This window comes from Homalodisca vitripennis, chromosome 6 (genome assembly GCF_021130785.1).
Source record: "Homalodisca vitripennis isolate AUS2020 chromosome 6, UT_GWSS_2.1, whole genome shotgun sequence".
NCBI classification, from domain to species: Eukaryota; Metazoa; Arthropoda; class Insecta; order Hemiptera; family Cicadellidae; genus Homalodisca; species Homalodisca vitripennis.
The window spans coordinates 156,851,664-156,877,158 of record NC_060212.1 but is presented as its reverse complement, the minus strand read 5'-3'; the positions used below and the strand labels follow the sequence as shown (position 1 = coordinate 156,877,158).

General features: G+C 33.6%; 1 protein-coding gene across 4 annotated transcripts in view; it reads right to left on the bottom strand.

Moving 5' to 3' along the window:
* Positions 1-2,755: 2,755 nt before the first annotated feature.
* Positions 2,756-25,495, bottom strand: part of LOC124365053 (maestro heat-like repeat-containing protein family member 1) — an 87,041-nt gene continuing 64,301 nt past the window's right edge. For 3 of the 4 annotated variants that reach the window (XM_046820963.1, XM_046820964.1, XM_046820966.1), the window contains 13 exons: positions 23,210-23,378; positions 20,592-20,727; positions 18,805-18,967; positions 17,827-18,023; positions 17,561-17,698; positions 17,342-17,456; positions 12,106-12,252; positions 11,481-11,513; positions 10,013-10,204; positions 9,086-9,238; positions 8,761-8,895; positions 8,531-8,633; positions 2,756-3,490 (listed from right to left, as the gene is read on the bottom strand). In XM_046820963.1, coding sequence (XP_046676919.1) covers positions 3,336-3,490; positions 8,531-8,633; positions 8,761-8,895; positions 9,086-9,238; positions 10,013-10,204; positions 11,481-11,513; positions 12,106-12,252; positions 17,342-17,456; positions 17,561-17,698; positions 17,827-18,023; positions 18,805-18,967; positions 20,592-20,727; positions 23,210-23,378 — 1,836 coding nt within the window. In that variant the 3' untranslated portion in view covers positions 2,756-3,335. The remainder of the gene's footprint in view (positions 3,491-8,530; positions 8,634-8,760; positions 8,896-9,085; positions 9,239-10,012; positions 10,205-11,480; positions 11,514-12,105; positions 12,253-17,341; positions 17,457-17,560; positions 17,699-17,826; positions 18,024-18,804; positions 18,968-20,591; positions 20,728-23,209; positions 23,379-25,495) is intronic. The other variant, XM_046820965.1, reaches the window with a different exon arrangement.

The following is a 25,495-nucleotide window of genomic DNA, read 5'->3' as shown; positions in this document are numbered from 1 at the left end:
AAATTACTTTCAGACAAGTTTAAGTCAATAATCAATGTGTCGTTACCGAAAACATCTTTTCTTTTTGGTTTCAAAGTTAACGCTGAATTAAAGAATGACGATGATTCTAGTACTAATGAAACTATTCAAAGTGATGTTGATGTTATTCCAACACTGAAAAACGTAGACAGTGACAGTGACAGTAGCCCATGGTGATGGTGGTGGTGAGGAGTTGGGCAACAGTTGGTCTGTTTATGAAGGACCTGATTTTTTTCGTTTTCGTTGCACATTGTTAGGTGGGAAATGACTCGTGAATGCATTAGTTATTAGTTCCTGAGAATGCCATGCCATCGCAGAATCAATCGGGAACATCACATATTGGCTGAAGATTATGTAAAAATAACGTATTTACAATGTCGGATGCTGTGCAACATATAATTGGAGCGGCAAAATCACAATGTTTGACAACGTCCAAAATACAAGTTGTAAGAGTTAATGGAATTTTTTCTAAGATAGGGTAGCCATTACTTTATTTCTTTAATAACAAAACAATAAACTATTCGGAGTAGAAAATTATTTATTAAGACTGTAATTAAATTAATAGAAATTAGAATAATGATATGAAATTAATATGGTACAGACATGCGTCACGGATTTCAGTTCTAATTTCATACAATTTAATAAGTAAACGGGCATTACACAAAAAAGTCCATAGTAAAAATCTGACAGAGAAAAAAATTGTATTTCTTCCATGACATCCATTTGTCTGTAAAAAGTGACAGGGATAATCTATCCAATTATATAAGTGATATTGGTGTTGAAAACTTAATACTACTAAGTGAAAAAGAATTCTAAGTTTTTCAAAAATACTGCTACAAATAAAAATATCACTTGCCTACAGGCCTACAATTAAGCTGACTACTTAGCTTTGTGTCTGTATTATACTATGGTTATATTATACCTTTGTTAAGACTGAATTAACAAGCTAGTTTTACACTTAGCCAGAACACATTTATTTTTATTTTACCATTCTGATAAGCCATTAAAAATTGCAAAACAAATTAAAAAAATAAAAATTAATAGATACCATAGGTATACTACTCTTAAAACAATACAATAAAATAAATCATAGGCACAATTACTTTACAGGTTTATTTTTTTATACAATAAATATTATTTGAATACAGTAACATATTGAAATAATAATATCAGAAATGTTAAAACATGAGCAAATTTTTAAATCCTAAAATTCTCAAACTTTCATTTGACCCTAGTATTGATGTTTGATTGTTTAATAAAAATCACATGAACAACATAAAAAAATTAACCGTTTACAAAAAGTTAAACAAAACATGCAATTACATGGAATATTTAATTGAAGATATGCCAAATTACGGGATAATCCACTCCAATAATGTTTATTATAGTACCAAAACTTATATCTTAACACTGATTTATTTACTTACTTTACGTTTTGTTTACATAGGTTTAACAGAAGGTTTGAAATGCTTGCTCATATAAACTGGATACTATGGACACATATTGTTGAGATATCAAGGATTCAAAAACATCTTTTTTCAGCTTCAAATTGGAAATAATTTTGCCCTAAATGACCGGAAGTTTACGGCAATTAGCACTTACATATTTAAATGTTTATAAGTAAGAAACAAAATTATACTTAAAGCTCAATTACAAATTGAATACAATAACAATGTTATTAGATGCAAAACAAGATTTTTGCTGCAAAAGAGCTTTAATATATAAAATATAGAATATTTTTGTAGATTAAAATTTGATTAATTTGTAATAATCCATAGTTTTTCCAAAATTGCCTTTTGTTTTTTTTTTTAAATAAAGTTTGTACTAATCATCTCTACACTGTCTTCTGCAAGTAAATATTTTTATATTTTTAAAGGTAACAGCTGCACTAAAGATTAAAATATTTTTTAAATGTTGGATAACAGTAGAAATCACAGAACAAATTCTATAATACCTCAATTTTAATTGATTTATCTGAAGGAAGACTCATTAAACTATTTCAAAGATGGTTGGCCACTTTGCTCTTCATTAAGAATATTAGTGTATCTGTTCCGAAACAAACACAACTATTTTCTCCATATACAGAACACAATTAATTCACTATGAATCTTCATGGGTCCAAATTATTGCATGAAGAAATCTAATTATAGCACAGATTCTACAATTGGTGGAAAAGGTAAGTGCATTAGACATTTTCAAAATTTTGTTTTTGAGAGATACAGAATGGCAGAATAACCTTTAAAGTGCCAATGTGAAATGTATACTTGGAGCTACACGACGCCACCCAAATTGAATCTTTACTCCCAACCTTCAGGAATCAGATGGCAAAGAAACTTACTTACCTAACAAACCTTGTATTAAATGCTTCTATATGCATAAAAACAAAGAGCAAGGAATGTATGTATACTTCCAATCTTTGCTAACAAAAATATGGCAAGAAATTAAACTATGAAGTACTTTTAAGCAGTTTAATATTATTTTCTGCACAATTTATACGGCAGAAAAACTTTATTTATTAATTTATTATAAAGTTATAGCGATAAGTAAACGAATAATTTTATATATTATCAGAAAAAGTCGATTTGCAACATTTTAAATTGATATCTATAAACATTTTATTCTAATTTTATAGACTGATAAAAACTGAATCACTACTTTTTAAATTAATTATTAACAGTCTATTTAAACAAATTTATCAACCACATGAGGTCATTAAATAAATGCATTTAAGTTGTTATACATTATATAATAAATAGATTTTATTGTTACTTTTTGAATTCCTATACATATTTCATACAATTCATAAATTTAATATAACCGTTATGTTAGCAGCTGAAAGTTGCATTACCTATAAAATAACCACAAGATAACAAAATGTCAAACATCACAAATCAAACACTGCATTAACAATAAAACAAGACGGTAAAAATTAACAACTAATCAGTTTTAAACTACATACATATTTTCAAACCACAGTAATAAAACTTCTCATTATATACTATAGATTACTTCAGAATAAAAATTACTATTCAAGATAACGAATATTAATAAAATAAAAACAAACTAATATAAAAATAAATATCTCACCAAAGTAAAACTTACATTAAACATTGACAGCATGATTAAAATCTTTGTAATGACTAGTTGAATGGATGACAGTTAATGAAAGTTTATGAACACTAAAGTAATACATCTTGAAGTGGTAAACAATCTACATGATCATAAATACGGTTTTCATTTCAGGAAAATAATACACTTTTTGTAGTACAGCGGTGACTGGAAGATGTCTAGTAGATCACATGTATTTGAGAAGAGAGTTATGTCGGTGAGGTGAAGAGCAGAGAGAAAGCATGAGCGGCAGAACTACGAACCTCTTTCTCCGGATCTTTGATCTGCTGAAGCAGACGCAGCGTGACAGCCTCCAAGGAGACACGCTCACGTACATAGCTCGGAGAACTGCTGTAAAGGGCTCCTGCAGTCATAACATGGTTAATGGGAGGACATTTCTCACTAAAAACCAAAGTATTATAGTGTATATGTGTTTCTGTGTGTGTGTGTGTGTGTGTGTGTGTGTGCGTAAGCTAGCTTTGATTTTTAAATATGAAACACACGCATATCACCAATTACCTTCCAAAAGTTATTCCCTCCTCAGATATTACGCCCTGCCCCTACATACCCCTAAAATTCAGAACATAGCTCAAATTCCCAGTTAAAAGGATAAAATACGAAAATAGCAATTAGGTACTTATTGATATCCACTGCACCGATCTTTTCTACCACCACCACCTGACCACTGTCAAGTTTCCACTTCAGACAAACTCCCCACCCCAGGTCAGCTTCCGTGCCTATTGCTTATATGATTTCTATGTATCCTACTTTGTCACAGCTGGCATATTGTTGCAAAGAATCAGGGATAGACCTAATTAATAACTTAATATTATAAAAAAATCATACCTTTTTTAATTGTCCTGTTATTTATCACAACCTATGTGCAAAGTTGGTATTTTATAGCTTTATTAGTTCTAGAGGTTATAATGTATTTATTAAAAACACAAAATTGTGGCTAGTGGCTTAATGACACATTTATCAACCTATAGGACACTTTTTTGGTTGAAATTATGAGTTTTATCAGCCATACAAGTTATTGACACCCTTTTCTTAACACTATGTACAGTTGGAGGAATTTAGCTGTGCTCGTGCAGCCCTAATACTACCCTTTCAACAAACAAATGCTATCTGTGTGTGGCGGGTTGCGTTTACGTGCTAGCCGCTGAGATAAAGGCGCAACAATCTCTTTAACAACTTAAAACTCACGATTTCGATTTGCAGATTAGTATTGACAAATACGTTATTTTCAAAAACACGTTAAACAACACTATAACAACTGAAAAACAAGGATAAGTCCTATTATTGCTATTATTTAGTATTCTCTTGTTATTTAATTTACAATCACTTCAATAATATTTAGTTAATTAAAATGCTAGAATATAATTTTCTAATAACAATTTATTTTACAATGATTGTTTTTTTTCATTGAAGTTCTTCAATCCCCACTCAAATTGTCCTCCTCTTCTGGGTCACTGTCACTGCTGTCTGTATCCGAACCAACTGATATAATAAGAGATTCTATAATATTGTCAATCTGGGGTTCTGCGGCTGCATAGTCCCTTTCGATTTTTCTCTATGTGCTTGCACTTTAGTGACCACTCTTCTGCACCCATACTTGAAATCTTGTCTTCGCATAGAGCTTTTAGCTTGAGACATAGTGAAAGATGCATTTCTCATAGCCACATAACTTATGACTTCGGCCCAAATTACCTCAATGGGATTGAGGTCTGTGTGGTAGGGCGGAAGTCGTAAGATGTTGTGACCCTCCATTGAACAGTTTCGTCCAAGGCGTACCGGACATGCCTTGGTGTATATAGCTGCACAAGTTTGTAGAGTTTAGGTAAAAGCATATCGTTGCAGAATGGTATCCCGTTTTTTGAAAGCCACACCTTCATATCTTGCTTCTTTAACTTTTTGAAGTAGGAGCTTTATCAATTTGTATGTTATGGTAGGCGCGCGTTATCGACTACCAGTACTGAATTTGGTTCCAAAATTGGTAACACTTTTTCCTTTATCCACTTCATAATATGTCCCCATTCACGTTGTCGTGATAGTCTCCACTATGGTTGCTTGCTTTCCAACAGGTAAAAGCATTGGGCACAAACCCTTTCTCTCCACCCGCATGAATAATTATTAGTCTCTCGCCCTTGGAAAATCGGTACGTGTAACCCTTCATTTGAGCCATCCGACCCAAGTTTTGGTTAGATACGTGAAACGATAGTATATAAGATTCGTCTAAATAAATTATGGGGCTTCCTTGCTCCCTGTAATTTTTCAATGCTCTCAAGTATGTTATCCTTTTCTCTCGGATTTCTGGCTTTTCAATTAATAATCTTCTATTGTTTGCCGTCCTTCTCCAAGAAAATCCCATGTCCTTTAATAACCACCTCAAACTTTTCTCACAACCCTGGAAATTTATTTTGTCCCTTAGCGCCTCCCTCAATAGTTTTTGCAGTCGGTATTCGATGTTCTTCAATATGGAAATTGTACACTAGTCTTCTCACTACACATTTATCGAAGTCATCTAAATGAGTAACTGTTCTACCGGTTTTTGTTTTGGCGTAGTAAAACTTGCCTCACACAGGTTACTAACCTTCAACTTTTTAAGTTCACTGCTTATTTTAGTCACAACTCGATCTGACACTCCAGTTGCTGCAGCAGTTCTTTGGCGAGCCTTTGACAACGGAATTTTAACAGTTTGATGGTCTGCCTCTTCCTTCATAAATGTATAAACATTAATCACAATTTCGCGAGCCTGACTATGATAGTTCTGCCTTTGAATTTCGACTTTAACTCAACAGACATTATGGTAAAAGCAAAGCACAAGCTACCACCCACACTCAGCACTGTCACAAAACAAACTGATTTTAGCAAGTGTGATGAGTTATTTGGGCCAATACGATTCCTGATAGGAGGGTTTTACCCATGAGTCATAGGAAATGTTTTCGGGATGCAGTGCATAACGGTACCCCGCCACCCCACCTGCCTATCACCACACACTCAAGGTCACGCGCGCACAGCTAGTCCTCGAACTGTATATATAGGGGCGCGGTACCTGTATAAAGTGAAACAAATTGAAATAAACTCTTTGTTCCAACTATAATCCCACAGTTTTGATTCAAAAGACCTCAGGGACTAACTCTACTTTATACTACAAATGACTCTTTTGAGGGATGGTGTAGGTTTTTTGAAAACTCTAAAAATGTAAAAATAGGTAATGTTGATTTGTTGGTCTCCAAATCCAGATTATTTTATAGCATTCAATTTTTTAAAATTACGGTTAACCGTACCACACACTGTTACACAGAGTATACAAAAATGTAAAAAAATATTTTAAATTATTCATTAAGGCACTTGGCCTTTATTTTTCTTAATATGAAAATCTTTAATTGTTAGGAAACATTTAAAACTAAGTCAACATTTTTCAAATTGCAGCCAATGCAGTGTTCTATCACATTAAAGCCAATAAAACACAAAGATTTTTTATTTTAGCAGTTTGCAGTATATATCCAATGGTTTTTAATCTTTAGATGGTGAAAGAAAAACTGATTTTTTAGGAATTATTTTTCTGTATTTACTTGAAATTTATAAAAATAGTTTTTTTTAAAGTTATCAAGATAAATTGGTTTGTTTTTACATGTCAGAGTAGAAGTTTGATTATAAATTTCACATTTAGGTGAATAATGGACACAAATGACAAGAACAATTTACAATGTTCCGAAATTTTGATTTCAGAGACTTAGGGAATAAAAACTGTTCCCATCGAATTCTTACCAGAATATGTCAACAGATACTACAAACTTGATTTTGGGCTTTTCAACTAAAAAATTATAGATAAATAGACAAAACGCTTTAAAAATATAACAATTTATATTATTCCCTCAGTATGATTGTGTGAGGTACCAAAGAATAGTATTTTATCTGAGAAATCCAAATTGCTTTGTCTATAATAAAAATACAAACATTTTGGTAAATTTATTACCATTAAGAGAAGCATCAATTAAATACGCAATTATAAAAAATGAAATGTTTTAAAATAAACACAGTTGAGGTATAACATAAAGATATTTCATTTTGAAATTCGAGTTCAACCTCGAATTTAAAAAAATCAAGAAAAATGTACAGTAGTCAAGCACGCCATAAAACAGAAAATCACGTCTAGTATATTTTCAAAAACAGTTAGTGTTTCAAAACGCAAAATGATAACCAAACTAGAGTTATCAAATTCAATTCAATTCAATTGGAAAATTTAAAACCAAGTTGTATTTATAAAAATTGATAACAGAAGCTACCAATAACCATAAGCACCAAACAATGTTAGCATTTTTGAGAAATATTAAAAATTTCAAAATACTCTTGATTGAGTTATCAAATTATATGCTATATTTTTGGAAATCTAAAATTAAGTTAAACTACTAAACAACTAAAACATGTTATTACTGCATATGAATTCAAATATTAATATTTAAGTACAGAAAAAATTATGAGGATTGTGACAAAAAAAACTATACCGAACGTGTTGGGAAAAATAAATGTTTAAAACATAAAGTTAGATGAAAAATATATTCCTGACAACTACTATTTCTGAAAATTGAAAATATTTAACCCCCAATATTTAAACATGTTAACATATTATGAAATAAAATATTTTAAAACATAATATTTTAATAGGATATTGATTTAATTTTTGGTGTCAACCTGAATTGAGGTAAAATTTTACCTTTCTAATTAGAAAGCTAAAAATATGTCACTTTCACTAGCCAAAAACCTCCAAATATATGTTGAAAAATATTTTGAAAGATAAATATTTTATAAAGTTGTGTATTTTAAGTGATTTTTGTGTATTTTAAGTGATTTTAAAAGTCAATCTGAATGCATATTTAGATTTGTAATACCTACAAATTTATTAGGCAACAATGCGCTTAAGTTACATATTTACAAGGCTGAAGTTGAAGAACAATGAAGATTAGTGATCCAGATTAGGACAACAAAAGAGGAACATAATATTGGCTTTGCAACGTCTAAAGCTATATATATATATATATATATATATATATATATATATATATATATATATATATATATTCTGAGGGGCAAAGTCAAAAAATGAACACTGAGAGACATTGTCCACAACGTCACAATGTGAACAGAAGTATCACCTAATTGAAGAATAGCTATAACTATTAGCAAAATGTGACTTGGGTGTACACAAAATCTTACATAAAAAGCCCTTACGGAACTCAGAAAATACACGTACACACAGTAATATATAATAGCTAAATCTTTTTAAAAACACTCCACTTAATTCATTGTGTTCTGATTTTACAACATTTTGATTATCCAAAATGGTTTGTTATATGAAATTCAGTTGATGTACAATTGTTGACAATAGTCAAAGACTTACCAATGAAGAGAGCTGAGCTCGCCCTGATAGGAGCCCAAGCACTTTTGCCGTAGGTGAGTGCGGTCGTGATCATTATAGGAATCTGATCCGCCATCTCCTCCACCTGGAATAATCAAGATTCTAGATGTTATATAGATTAATTTTTCACAGGTAGAACAGGTAACATAAAACCATTTGATTTAACGGGACAAGAATTAGTACAGGTGCAAGCAAATATGTGTCACACTGACCATGAGTTTTGCGAGATCGGTGATGAACTGCTGATAATGCAACATGGCATCATCGATCAGGTGTTGGTTCATCATAGCCTTAGTTTTCTCTGCTTCAAGAACATTGGTAGCTGCTCGCAGGCTGAACTTGCAGGCCTGAAAAAATTACTATTAATTACTACCAATCCTTCACGAAACAGAAATAATAACATAGGTGCACCAATCTTTTAGATTTCAAATATAAAAAATAATTTATGAAAATGAAACAAAGCAGATATAACATAAAATATAGATTTTGAGAAAATTTTACCCTTTACCAACAATAAACCCTTAATAACAAACATACCTTAACAACAGACATCTCCATGTCAGAAAGATGCATAAGCAGACAGACCAGGCAAGCCTTGATCTGATCCTGGAAGCCTGGCAGAGCACTGCCCCCTGTCACTGCCAACTCTCCCAGCAGCCTCAGCGACGTGGTACGCAGCTCCACATTCTCCTGAACATTCCCCATTGTCAATAAACAGTTGTTATGTTCCACTGTCAATACTGAATGAATTATAAACAACCATTTTTAATAAAAATGAGAAATTTATAAGCATGTCCATAACCAACTTTTAGTCATATTAAGAAAAACATTTGTTTGTATATGAAAAATGGAAATCCTCTGGGCCAAACTTTCCACACTACACAGATAGATGCTACGTCAACTTTCTCCCAAAAATATAAATTCATACTAAGTATTTTTTTACAATTAAGAACAATTTTAAGATTTGAAATTTTGGATTTGACCTGTAGTTTTTTCTCAATTCAAAGTAAAAGTACAAATAAAACTCACTATTCACTTCACACTATTAACTGTATTAACACTAATGTCATAAAAAATCACATGTTCACTTAACCATTTGATATGTTTGAACACCTTAAGTCCCATTTTACTATCTAGATGTTCCTCATAGTCTATACGAGACTCTGGCATTGTAGTGGCTAACAACACATAGTATAGGTGGAGCAGCCCGCACCAAAATAGCACATTGACATTTGAGACAGTGTTGCCATATCGATGCTGACCACCAGCTGTTTTTGTTCTTATGTGGCTATGATTTAAACAGTCTGCATGATTTAAATGTTGTCTGCAAAACAAATGAAGGAAATGAAATGAAGATATATTTGTTGACGGTAACAGGCGATGACGTTTGTTCATTGCAACAGATATTAATTTAATTTAATTTCGCTTTTTGTGATTAAAAGAAATTTTGCAAGGGTATGTCACCTTCTCGAAGAATGGCTTGACGCGGAGTGCGATGGCCACCTGGATATCTCGTACATGAGACTGCTCTACGCTCGGCAGCACCTGAGACAGCCCCATCATGGCCTGCAGAGCAACCTCACTGTGACATTCTGCGTCGTGGTCGTCCAGTCCTTGTATCAATGCCTCCAGCACACTCTCAGAGTGCCTCTCCTTCTGAGATTCAACAGTTTGTCTTTAAGTATCACATTATATATAGTCATGGCCAACATATGTTTAACTACAAAATAACACCAATACAGCAATTTAAGAACCTTGCTCATATTTTGAAAGTAAAATTAGACAATCTTACAAGTCAACAAAATTAATTAAATAACATTAAATATGTTACAAATAAAAAATCTTAACAATTAAATTTCATTAAGACAGAATAAACATCTCTAACGGAATAGAATGTACTTTCTTTTAACAAATTAATGATAACTACTCCTTACTGAGATTCAACATTTTGTCATAAGTATCATTATAATATATATTGTACCAAACTGTCGTAAGAACCTCCAGATTCATCACACCAGATCATTGTTGATAAATTGACTCAGCATTCTGATCACCATAATTCTTAGAAAAGCTAAACTGTTGAATGCCTACCTTACAAAAATGCATGCGGAGAAATCTGAAAGTGATAAAATATTCTTATTTTTTAATACAACTGAAATTTGCAGCATTAATACACAAAAAGTTGCATTTTATGTAAACTGCAGAGCTTTATGGACTTTATAAGTTTTTTACAATAATACCAGATTAAGAACTTATCCTTCCATAATAATTCATCACGTGATCTTCATTTCCATTAGTTTCCCACCCAATTATTTTCTAATTTTTGATTTTTCCCTCTCTGGTAATGCTGTTTTTACAATGTGTAAGAAACCACTCTCACATGACTAAGCAATTCACATAATTTTATGTAGAACAATTTAGAAATAGAACCTTCTTTTTTATCTATAAACTTAATATTTAATTCCATTGTCTAAATGAGCAGTTGAACATCATTCAATATTTGACCAACAATACATTTTATTGTAGACCTTACAATACATTTTATCTATAATTTATTTTGTTTATAGACTATTAATATTACTATAAGTAAAGAACAGTTAAAGAATCTAAATATTTTTATGTTTGTGAATAATTTCCACAAAAAGCGAAAATACAAATTATGGAAAATACAAAGGAAGAGTAAATTAAAATTACTTTGCATACTTCTATTGATCAGAAATGGATATCTTTTGTGTGTTCAAAAATAAAGAGTGGGAAACAATTTTTGGTAGTTTACTGAATTATACAACAAACAATGAGTTACACAACAAGTGAACATCACATGATTACTTTACACAATTACTATTCAGTTCAGACTTGTATATTTTACAATTTAAAAACCTCCTTTGATGGCATTGTTACCTCCACTAACTTTGTAAAACACCTGACCTACCATTACGTGTGAACAGTGGTCCCACATAGCAAGCTACAAAAACAAAGTTAATTGTTATCAAATGAACAATCAAGAAGCAGTATAATAAATTACCGTATATAATTAATAATTAGAAAAGTATTATTTATTATGCTCCTTCACATTCCACAGAGTTTCGTCATGTATTTCATGAGGTTTATGAGGGTGTTTATACTTCCACTAATATTAAATCCTTCGTTTATGAGAGGGTAGATTTACCACACTCCTTTTGAAGATGTGAACTCACGTAAAAAACTATAATACTTTTAACATTGTTAGGAACATATGGCAGTTTAATGCCACTGTAAAATTGCCATTGTGTTTTCATTATCAGCTGAAACTCAAAATAAAACTTGTCATGAATATTTTCCCTATAGTAAACAACCGAGTTATCAGAAATAAAAAAGCACTTAATGTTTGTAACAGTTTAAATGCTCCCAAAAGAGTTCCTAAAACATTAATTCTGGAATGTTGCTTAGGAAAAATTGACTTTGCTGTAATCGCCTTTGATAATCAGTCTATAAATATTGATAAATCGTTGATATTTAATAAATAAAGTAAATATGGCAAGTGATAGAGAGACATTACAAGAGGGAGGATCTTGTACCTGTTGGGAGTCAAGGAACGAGATGTTGGCCAATCCCTTGAGGCTAAGTCTCCGCACCAGGGCAGACGGATCGGTCAGTGAACTCAGCAAGTTGCTCAGCACACTGTCTATCAGCACAGACTGGCCTGCACACTGCATCTGTACGCACTGTCACAACACAAGGTAAGAGTGAGGATAACTCTGTTAGTCATATTACTTTTTAAAAGTAGCTTGCTACAACTCTTACTTGACTACGGGAAACAGTCAACTCTGATCACGGTAAGCGTTTACCAACACATTAATTATTTTTGACCAATATGTACTGGCTCTCCGAGTCCTGTATGCTAAGATATGTTTTTGTTCAACTGTTTCTCACAGTTTACAAAATCACCTCTACAACACTTGTTAAGGAACTAATTACTAAGACAAAGAAGCAAAATCACAACCTTTTTCATTGACAAAGATGTAGTAAATTTACTTTTTCAAAGGCAAGTAATATACAATTTTATCAATTCCTACTTTGAGTGCAACTGATATAGTAAAGTAAATATTAAATTTATATTTTACTAGCAGTTACCCGTAGCTTCGCATGCAATTTTGTACGTTTTGTACCTGTATAAGCACTTCTGGTTCGAGTGAATTATATTTCCGACATCAATGTTGAGTTTGCCTTCTTGTCACAATCAAGAAAATATGTTAAAAAGTGTATACGAGGTGTGTTCAAAACGTATCGCGAATTTTGAATTTTCGCGGGTTAAGTATATTTTAATTTCGATTTTTTGGTGGCGTTATGTTGGTACATATGTCTCTCACTTATGTTGACAATTTCGGCCATTTTGAATGTTCAGTTAATTGTTGACAGCTGCTTTGCTTGCACGTTTTTTGGTTCGTCTTAGATTTTTACCTATTCAAAAAAAAATGGAACAAAGAACCTGTATCAAATTTTGTGTGACAAACGAAATTAAGTGCGCGGATGCATTCCGAATATTGACTGTGGCATACGAAGAAGCTACTTTGGACAAAAGCAACGTTTATCGGTGGAACAAAATGTTTTCAGAAGGCCGAGAAGAGATGTGAACGACGAAGAGCGTGCCGGACGCCCAAGCACTTCAACAACAGACGAAAAAATTTATGAAGTGAAGAAAATGGTATTGGCCAATCGTCGAATCACCGTTAGAGAAATTGCCGAGGATCTAGGCATATCGATTGGCTTGTGCCATTCGATAATTTGGGCATGAGACGGGTCGCCGAAAAATTCATACCAAAATTGTTCAATTTCGATCAAAAACAGCATCGCATGAACATTGCTAATAAGATGTTGGAATCTGTCCGCGACAACCCGAATTTGCTCCAGAGGGTCATAACTGGTGACGAATTATGGGTTTATGGTTATGACGTGGAAACCAAAGCTCAGTCATCTCAATGGAAGCTGTCGCACGAACCAAGACCGAAAAAAAATGCACGACAAGTTCGGTCGAATGTGAAAGTTTTGCTTACAGTTTTCTTCGATTGCAGGGGCGTGGTGCAACATGAGTTCTTGCCACAAGGTAGAACGGTGAATAAGGAATATTACCTGCAAGTTATGCGCAATTTGCGCGAAGCAATCCGCCAGAAACGCCCGAATTTGTGGAAAACAAAAATTGGCTTTTGCACCACGATAACGCCCCTGCTAAACACATCGCAGCTTGTACGCGACTTCTTGGCCAAAAACAACACACTAATGATGCCGCAGCCACCGTATTCCCCAGATCTGGCCCCTTGTGACTTTTTCTTGTTCCCGAAACTGAAGAGACCCATGAAAGGACGACGCTACGGCACGATTGACGAGATAGAGACGTCATTGAAGGAGGAGCTGAACAAGATACAAAAAAATGATTTTTTGAAGTGCTTCAAAGATTGGAAAAAAACGTTGGCACAAGTGTATAATATCCCAGAGGGATTACTTTGAAGGGGACAAAATAGATATTCACGAATAAATAAATAATTTTTGAAAATACACAAAATTCGCGATACTTTTTAAACACACCTCGTATTTAAGGAGTAATTTTAATTTACTCCGATTTTTGTTCCATACTGTACCTGATTTTGCATCTTGCCTGATCAAGAAAATATACATACATACGCAGTTCTGAGAAGCCTACTTTTGGCAAAAGACAACTAAGATAGGTTTCCTAACAGTCTTTAAATGTATAGTAAAAGTTGGACTACATTGCTACGTATATTTGCACTGCAGTTATCTACGGCTTTGAACACAATTTAGTAGGCATACAGGTATGACCACTACGGGTTCGAGTGAATTATATTTCCGATGATAATGATGAGTTTACCTTGTTGCTATAATCAAGAAAATACGCCAAAACAAATAAACAAAGGCACTTTCATATTTATAATATTATTAAAAAATGTTTTTTGTGTAAAAATTATAGTAAATTAAATGTGATTATTTTCACAACATATAAGTAAAAAAATAAAATCATTCTATTCCTTGCATTTTCAATTTTCTTTCTTCAATTCCTAAACAAAAGTTTTATATAAAATGTATATCCTACCAAGTTTATTGACATATGTATTTATTTATTATATTTATGTTACATATATCTTTGAGATATACACATTGTCAAGGCTAATAATATTACAAAGATAATGTATTGTTCTTCTTCGGATTTTCCAGGAAAGTCAGACTAGAACAAGGAAGATCTTCAGCTCTTGTACTGGAGTTGTGTGTCTTCTCTCCAATTTAGGAACTCTTCATTTTTTCAGCTCTTATACTGGAGTTGTGTGTCTTCTCTCCAATTTAGGAATTCTTCATTTTGACATATAGTCAAACTTGGATATTCCAACATTTTTATTCTAAGTTTTGGATAGAATGAACTGTTATTCTAGTCTCTTGACACTCTAGTAAAACAAGGTACAAGTATGTCACACTATATGTATAGGAGTTGCTAAGCTTGCTTGCTAAAATTTAAAATCTACATTTCATTTTCAAAATGTTCTATGTATAGACATAAAGAAACACACTTTTACATCTCCGACAGACAAAACAAAAATTGTTTCAGCCTACAATGTGATAGGCTTTAATGACGCTTCGCCAAATTTCATGTTTGGACATGCACTATCAAGACTTACTCTTGTCTTTGTAGTAATGAAGTTTCAAGCAAATTTTAACCCTTATAACGTCAGTATATCTTTTCACAACTTCCAGCAAACGGCACAATATTAAAAAAAAAAATTTAAATGTGTAAAGTTCATTTTTATTTTTACTTTCTATAATTATTGTAAGTATAAAAAAGTAAAAATTTTAAAATTATCTTGTACGTACATATATTTATGGGACATTAAATTGTAGATATAAATAAAGTCAAAATAAAAGGCACACAAAATTTTATTAGCTAAACTATAAACATTACCAGACAGTTATATAAATATAATTAAAATAAATTATATATAATAAAATTAAAAATAAATAAAAACCATATAAACAGAAAACACGACGAAGGAAACCGACTCAGCGATGGTTAGACACGCACTACCTGAAGCCAAACTGCAAACAAAAGCGCGCGCGCTGTACGGCGTCTGTGCCGTGTGGCGGGGAGAGTGTCTAGACACCGCGTCTATTGTTTCAAACAATGTAACGCGACAGCTATATTTTGACGCTTGACATAGGTCAATAACCCACACACATGGTTGACGCATACCGTTAGTGACATTGATCGGATTTAAAGGGAACTTAAATTTGCTATAGACGCAGTTTTGTGTCGATGCGCCGTACCGCGTCTTTGCCGTTTGGAGATAGTTTGTCTATGCGCCATACGGCGTCTGTGACGTTATAAACGGGTTAAAGTCTACAGATGAAATTTTTCTCAAAATATCTTTCTGTATGATACATTTACAATATTTTTTCATTAAGTTGGGTTTCATAGCAGTGTATAATAATAGTCTACACACCGAGTCACTAGAAGATGATGTTGGGGTAGTTTATCTGTATGTGTTAATGTGTCACATGTTAAAATGTCATATGATTGTTCCCACTTTGATTACATTGCTTACAATGTAAAACCTATTAATTCAGTTCAATTAACCCTCCATCAGGCGCTAAACGGAGTTTTCCTCCGTGTATTTTTTATTATTAAAAATAGTACTACTTTTCTGATGTTGGCAGTCGTGTCCCGCAGTGTACTTCACGAGCATCTTTCGGGGAAGCGAAACAATAGCCTCCCGCTTATCTTTGTCAAAATCTGTCAGTATGAGGTCTACTTCCGTGCGAGACTGGACGATTCCTCCGTGAGCGCCCGATGTCGTGTTTGTAGTCCTTGGACGAAATCTCCGTGAGCGCCTTATAGTGTTTAGTTTTTATGGAGTAATAATCCGTGTGCGCCTAAATGTCTGACCTGCGATGGTTTCTTTTTAAGTTTTACAATATATTTTATTTGAATTTTGTGAAATGGAGAATGAAGACGAGAGACTTGTCAGTACAGTACCCGTGTGCTAGGGAACATTTCAGTACTGTTTATGGAGTGAACATTGTCGTTATAAGAACCAGAAGGAAAATGTTTTGAAACTTTGTGTAGTGTTAAAAAAATTTTAGTAAAGAATAAATTTTGATTTTAGAATAATAATTGACATTACAATTATTGTATAATATCTCAAGAATTGAAGTAAGTTGTTTTTGTAAGAAGTTAAAAACTAAGTTAATTTCCATATATTATTTCAGAAGGTTAAACATTTTTACAATTAATTGCATTATTCCTTAAAATAAATCATGTTGTTACTATACAATAACATTTTTTTAAATTTTAAAATTCTTATTTGGAAAATTCATTACATAAGAGAGTAATTTTTATTTAAATTCTAAAAATGAATATATTACATTGTAATTAAATCAGTATGAATATTTAAACAAATAAAAACAGTTTAAACGACTATAATATCCATTATTCACTAACCTGGAGGAAACCTCCGTGAGCGCCTGATGGTGTTTCTAATTTTAAGCGCCCGATGGAGGGTTAAAAAGTGGTTCTATTTAAGGATTGTATTTTTACGCTATGAATTGGATTAAATAGTTACTTCTTATTCTACAACAAAAGAGGAGACTTTCCGAACCACACTTGTACAACAGCAAAGATAAATAATACATTTAGTTTAGATAAAAAAATATTTCAAAAGCACCTTTATAATTATTAAATATCATTAGTTGAACCAGAGTCAATCCTGGATATAACATTTACAATTCCACATCAACTTATGTTGCACAGCTAACCTCAACGTTGAATGCTGTGACGGCTGCTCTCTGTGCCTCGTGTGGACTGCTGCTGTATTGGCCTAAGGCTGTCAATATCTTGGGTAACATGTGGCCAAGGTTCTCACATATAGCTCTGAGCAACAAAAAAAAAACATTAATCACTTCTATAAATTCAATTACCTAACATACAAATTGAAAAAATTGAAATATAGCAGCCTTGTCTAGTGGTTATCGTACCTGGTCAAAGAAGGCATCATGGCGAGAAAGTAGTCAGGACTGTTGCTCAGGTCTATCTGAGAACACTCCAGGACAGCTTCAGCAGCAGCGTCACATCCAGCACACAGCAGGAAGTTCTTGAGACTTTCTTGAGCCACCCTAAACAAAAAATATCAAACATTACCTCATTACCTACCTTTAATATAAATCTTTATATCTTTTTTTATGCCACAGTCAGGCAACTTGACACTCATAACTTTTTAAAAATTTGTAAGGCAACAGCCTACCTGGCCGGGTTTATCTTGTAAGCCTCCCGGTTGGGGATGAAGGCAGACTTGTTTGAGCCGGGACTATACACAGGCGGGGTGACCCCGACATAGGCTGCGAGAACAGTCAGGTTGAGTGCAAACAGATCTGGGAAGTGGGCCATGGTCAGGTCACGCATGGATGCCACCAGCATCATCTCTCGCAGAGCGGACACTACCTGTCAGGCCAGATAACGAGTTGAGCTTTGGAAAGCTATACATTTCATATGTGTAGAACAAATATGGTTTTAATATACAAGAATCAATGATCAGTTAAACAATTCACATACTCTTTATATCCAAGTTACATAATCTTGGTAAGATTTAAAAAAATACAAAAACAGCAAAACTGTTTCACTTATTTACCAACTAAGATTTGCTATTTCGCACCTTCTAAAAACGTTGATGTTCTTTTCAGCTAAGAATCATTAGTACATAATTGGTAAAACAAAATTGTAGAGAAAACTGAGATAACTTCTTGATTCATGTACCTTTAATAACTATTTTTTGTTATTCACAAGATTGAGATCAGCCTAAGCTGGTTAACACATAAAACTTCTGGGTTTTTGTAAGGGGCACACAAACTCATTTTTCAGGATTGTGGAAACATATAAGTACATGAGGATACACTGGCAGTCATGTTATTATTCAAAACACATAAGAACTTACAGAGTTATCCCACTGGTTCTAGACTGATGAAATCATTTCATTCGATTACTGCACAGCCCATTTATAGCCATATGGATTTATTCCAGTTATACAACAAACGTTCCAGTATTTAATATACATTAAAACAGGTGTATTCCTACCATTATATGTATACACTGGACGTGAATACGAACATCAATAATGCAAGTTAAGAGATGAGATGTATAGATTTAATTATACACACCTTAATGGTAAATATAACAATTAGTCTGAAATGATCACAGACTACAATGACAAATAGTTTATACTGACCGCGAATGGCAGGAGAGCTGCAACTCTGGGTCTATCCTTGTTGGGAACGGTAGCATCATCGTTGAGCAGAGGGGTGGAATTCATAAGTCGCAGGAACTGTGAGGATATGTCCGCAGCCAGAGCTGAGTCTGCAGCTAGTACCTTCCAGCAGTCACACACACTCCTGTCATGGACAACAACAGAACTATAGTGAGACAACAGACAAGAGAATCTGCTACATGGTTACTTTGGACTGATCTAGCCAGTTAATGAAACAGTAAAGAGAGGAGTTGGCTTCCATCCTCAATCCAGTTACATTGCAACGATCAGCCATCAGTAGCAATAACCAGATAACTGTTACAATCACTACAGTTTCAGATTTATGGTTCAATATATTCCTCAAAGAGGATGAAAAATTACTATGAAAAAGTAAAATAAACAAATCATATAAAACACTGGTTTACATGCAAGAGTAAGGATGTAACATATTAGGGGTAAAATCCATAAACACAATCAAGAACTGAAATTTTGCATTTCCAGATCCTAGCACTACAATATGACTTGTCTATACAGCCTTCTTTGTAAAACTTTAGGTTCATAGTCTTTGATTTCAGAAGAAAGAGAATAGGTTTTACAATGGAGTGTTTCTGATTTTTATAATATTTTGACTACTATCTGTAAGAATCCTTTTCAATATTAAAGTCCCTTATCAAACTATAAATATGGCACTGTTCTTCTTTTATCAAGGCCTTTAAAATGAGGTATCACTTAATGGATCTTTACATTTAAAAATTTTGAGCTGCCTCCCTCTCCCCCAATCCCATTTTGGGGAAATGAGCAAAGTTGTAACAGTGACTAAAAATCTGCTTCTATTTCCTAGAAAAGGTGGCCAGAGTTCCATGCCTCCATCTTTATTAATAAAAAACTAAACAGAGTGTATCCATACTTTTTATTTACACAGTGTATATATACACAATATACAGGGTGACAATTAAGTCTGGAACCCCCTTTTTAATTTTTGAACCACAATAGAAAGAAATACCAAAGTTCAAACGTGCTTATTGGTGATAGTAACGCACACATCTGCCCAATTACCGACCAGATATTCCCTTTGGGGGACGGTCCACAAGGAGTCAGACAAAATTCTTAAATAGCAGCATAGGTCAAGTTTGGTATCAAATTAAAGGTCTCACTTAGCAGAGTACAATGCCGCAAACCGGACTTCAAAAGGTGGATTCATTCAGTAGTTATAGCTATTTGAAGTTTATAACAATTTAACAATGTAAATTATTAAGTATTACAAGTAAACACCAATTTTTAAGTACCTGTGATCAAAGTAAGTGTTCAAAATGTTCCCCTCCCATCATCTAACAATGTAGTAATCAAAGCCAGGAATCAATAATTATTACCAATAACACAATTACTGTTAGAATGTTCACCAGTAAGCACGTTTGAACTTTGGTATTTCTTTCTATTGTGGTTCAAAAATTAAAAAGGGGGTTCCAGACTTAATTGTCACCCTGTATACACACAATAATATATATAAATATATACACACAATATATATATATATATATACAGAAGTGAACAATTATTTATTTTATTATGAGAGGAGCATGATGACACAACAAGTGAATAAATTATAAGACAAGCAAGTCTAAATAAAACTACCACAACGATTACAGTTAAATTGTATACTACCTTATTTAACAACCTGAATATTCAAAGTCAAATCTTGTACGTAATTCATATGATCAATACATGAATTTTGAACTGTTTGAAACATCAAATCTGGCTGATGTACTCACATGTGCAGTGGCAAAGGCTGGTCCAGTAGTACGTTGACCACAGCCTTGGGGTGATGTCTGGCAAGGTGCAGGACTGTCCTTACAGCACCAACTCGGCTGCTGGGGTTCAGGGCAGCCAACCGCACTAACAGCAGGGCTACAAAACAATAATGCCAACATCAACTCTGTGACTTCCGTACATCATACAAGACCCCAAAAGTGAGTTCTTTTTTTAATTTATTAAATTTTTTTTCATTCTATTGATCTGGTGTTGCTTAAAAACTTTATACTTTATGAAAAAAAATTTAATTAACTACTATTTTCAAATCTCCCAACTTTAGTAGTAACCAATAGGAATAATAAAGAAAGGTCATCTATTCAAAGATTATAGTAGTTACACAAAAATGCAAATAGATATTCACATTGTATAAGTCTACATTATATAAAAAAAGTCAAGTCATTAAACAGCTGAACTGACAGCGGTCACGGTGAAGGAGGGCACATTCACTGCAATCCTATGCAAAAAACAACACAGGCCTTTTTGTTCTCAGATAATTAAAATCAATAAACAATATTGACACTGTGAAAACAGTCTACTTTTTACTTTTTGTAAAACACCTAAGATATGGAATACCAGTGTGGGGAGGAGCTGCTAAAACAAATCTACAAAGAGTACTAGTGATTCAGATAAAAGCAATCCAGACACTAGTCAACATTGGACCTACGGACAGTTGCAAAGACACCTTCAGAACCCTAAAAATACTGACTGTGATTGGAGTGTAAACCCTTCAACTAGTAATGTATGCGGTTGGTGAGAACCAAATTAGGTAATTTAACATCCACTCCTATAATACCAGAAATGAAGGGCTGTACACCCTCCCAGCCCATTACCTGACGCTGTATGACAAAAAACCATCATACATTGGATGCAAGATTTTCAACCTCATATATAGAGAGCTGCAAATCAAGAGGAGCATCTGGAACAGGGTACTGAGGACTGCACTGCACACAGGCTGTTGGACAGACCTCTCTACTCCATCGAAGAACTGACTCAAAATACTTCAAAACAGCACCGGCTATGACAATGCTTTAGTAAATAATTATACATACGGACGTATTATAAATGTAAATAGTTATGAAGCGCTCACGTGATCTGATCTGGAATTTAGGGGGAATGTTTTTCTATTTTTGCCAGAAGTGCGGAGTGGCACCACTGAAGCCTGCATTCATGGCCAGGGGCATTTCCATCTAACACTTTTCTGACCTCAGATCATGTGCCAGACCTTCCATCGTGATCTGATGTCAGAAATGGACAATCTAGGACGTGGTCTGAGGTCAGAAAAGTACCGATCGGAAATGCCCCTGGCCACCAGGGCTTCGGTGGCGCCACCCCGCACTTTTGAGCGCTCGTAAAGGTTGTATTTAACTTTGGTACTATTAGTAATATATATATATATATATATATATATATATATATATATATGATAACCTACATATTATATCCTAATAACAAATAGTACATAGGGACAGGGTGGCTTCTTTCTAGCCGAATTGCTTCATTTTAGGAGGCAGAAAACAAGAACCAATCATCATAATGACATGTAATTTTCACAGTAAGTCAAAAAAAGTATGTTCTTTCTAATAATATAGTTTTTTTAGTTCCCTAGTAAGAAGAAATCTTCCATAAATAGTGGCCTCCAGATAATACCAAAGAACCGTGAAAATATTATTGTAGTGTTACAAATATAGTGACATCTATTGTTTTGTGGTAAAATATAGTGAGCTTCAGCAAGATCTAGCCTAGGTCTATTTGGTCTAATTTCAGTGTTTTATTTTCAGGTGAATTTCTTGAACTAACTGCAACTATTTTATTATTAATGATTTACTTATTATGAAGATTATTTAAAACTTTTTATTGTAGGCTATTTTACAATGTAGTGTAATTTCAATCTTTAAACTAACTGTAAACATTATTTTATTATAGGCCTAGTAGGTTATCAATAGTAAAAAATTAATATTTTGATATTTTTTAAGTTACCATATTTATCTATGTCACTTCTAAGTACTTACATGCTAATTTGCTTTTTTGTTTTTATATATATATATAGTTTGATAAAGGATATATAATATAAAAAAGGATTCTTACAGATAGTGACCAAAATATTATGAAAATCAGGAACACTCCATTGTAAAAGCTACTCTCTACTGGAAACTTCACATACACTTTAGTTTTACACTGTAACTTTCTTGCACTTTAGAGTAATAAAAATAATTTAACATTTATATGTAGTGAACTGTATTTAAAAAAAAAAATACTTTTTTTTATGTTACACTGATGAAGACATTTTTTACTTAACACTTTGTGCAAAAGTGCGCTTTTGAAAATTCTGTTTAAAAAAATTAAATTTTCTCATTTCTCAGGTGTTTTATATGCACATATATAATCCATTATAATTAGTATATTTACAATCTACATATGCTGAATGAAATCATACGACACACTAATAAGTTTAGTTAAGAGAAATAGGTTTTATAATTATAAACAAAAATGTGACCCTAAGATAGAGGCTAATAAACATGTAAACCTTTAAAAAGTAAACTGTAGCCCAACACCCACAACTGATATTTGTGTGACTGACCCAAGATATCGTTGATGTGGTGGTACAGCTCACTACCCTTTGCCTGGAAGAAGTGGACCAAGATGTCACTGACCGAGTCCACATTGGCAGGCTCCAGGTCTGACAGCCCCTGCAGTACAGTGTCTGCAAAGTGGTACAGCTGATAGTGGGGTAGCTTGCTGGCAACTATCTGTTGGGCAGAATAAAATATATTAGATTGTGAGGCTAAGAATGAGAGGCTGTTAACATATATATATTTTTTTTTTCTCCTTTTTGCCTTATTTTGCCCGTCCTCATGGGCCACTGGCCTGTGCGAGGATCTTATCAAACAGAATAAGGAGGAGAGTCGATACAGTACAAGGTTGATGGTACTGATAAAAAGTCCAACGGTCACAGACAGGATTCGAACCTGCGCTATCTCTAACTCAGACTCCAGTGTCTTAGACCACTCGGCCATCGGCACTCCCAACATTAACACCACCATTTACATAGTATGTATTCATTTAAATACATCACACCTGACAGTATCTACACTTGCTTCACATACTCTCTACATACTGCTACGTAAAGAGCGATAACATTTTTGTAAAGAGTAGTTGAAGAAAATAAAGAGTTATTAAATTAATAAACACATTAATGTCAGTGTAGCATTGTAAAATGTCATTTCAGTAGTGCAAAGAAAATACTGAACATTTAACCGGAGCAAAAATGTTATAACACAAGAACCGTAGAAGAACTGAGGTATAATCTACAAGCACAGGACTGGTCACAAGTTATGCTCACAGACAATGTGGATGCTGCTTATAAAGCGTTTCATGGGATCCTCCAATCTGCAATGAACATAGCCTGCCCTCTCAAAATAGTAAAACATAAAAGAAATCCCACCAAGAATATATGGGATGATGAAAAGCCAGGCGCTAAAAAACGCATACTTAGAGGCACTAAATCGAGAACACATTACGGGCCATCCTGACGACAAAAAAGAAACAGCCCAAAGGAAAAAATCCTTACGACTTAAAACTAAAAACACTAAGAAAACAGCTTAACTCCTCCTACATTGAAAGATCTGACAACAAATCAAAAGCCATGTGGAAAGTGATTAATAATGAAAGAAAAGAGAGATTAGAAAAAACTCAACTTGAACGCTTAAACATACAGGACTACGCATCAGACTCTCCAATAGACATCGCCAATTACTTAAATAGCTTCTTTGCTACAATTGCTGACAGAACACTTGATACCAAAGGAAAATGAAAACAACGAACAACACACACAATAGAACCAAATTACATACCCCAAATAACAAGACTAATTTTCCAGGAGACAAATGAAATAGAAGTTCGGAAACATCATAGACACCTTAAAATCAAAAACATCAAACAGGAGACGATGAAATATCTTCTAAATTGGTCAAACAATGCAAACATAAAATTATCACTCCACTAACAACTATTATAAACAAATCACTTTTACAAGGGACTTTTCCCAGCGGGTTGAAACTCGCAAAAATTTATCCAAAATATAAGACTGGAGCAACTGATGAAGCCACCAGTTATCGGCCAATCTCACTTATCTCCACTTTTTTTCCAAAATCCTGGAGCGAGTAGTGCTAACTAGACTACTGGACCATCTCAAACAGCATCACCTTCTTACTCCGAGAACAACATGGTTTTTGTAAAAGAACAGATCTACAGCAACAGCACTGGTCCAACTAATTGAAACCATCATTGATAAATTGGAAGCAGGATATATATAGCCACAAGTATACTTTTGGACTTTACCAAGGCCTTCGATTGTCTAGACCACAAGCTCATTACAAAAAAACTGCAAACTCTGGGAATCATTGACAAAGAAATAGACTGGTTCAAGAGCTACCTCAGCAATAGGACACAGATTGTGGAAATTACCTACACTACACACAACACGGTCAAAAAAGTAAAATCTGAACCACTACCAGTAAGCAGAGGAGTGCCGCAAGGCTCTGTTCTTGGACCTGTCTTGTATATCCTTCCTGACTAGCGACTTTCCAGAATACCTTCAAAACTATTGTGAAATGGTAATGTACGCCGATGATACAGCCCTTATTGTAGCAAACAAAAACAAAGATCAACTAGACATTGACTCCTTTGTAGCTTTCAATATAGCTAAACAATATTGCAACCTAAATGATTTGGTTTAAATGAATCAAAAACCCAACAACTAATTTTTACAGCTACTCAAAATAACTATCATGGTCTCCCAGAAGTAACTACAATAGAATTCGGAAAATATTAGGATTCACCTTGGACCGAAATTTATCTTGGGAAC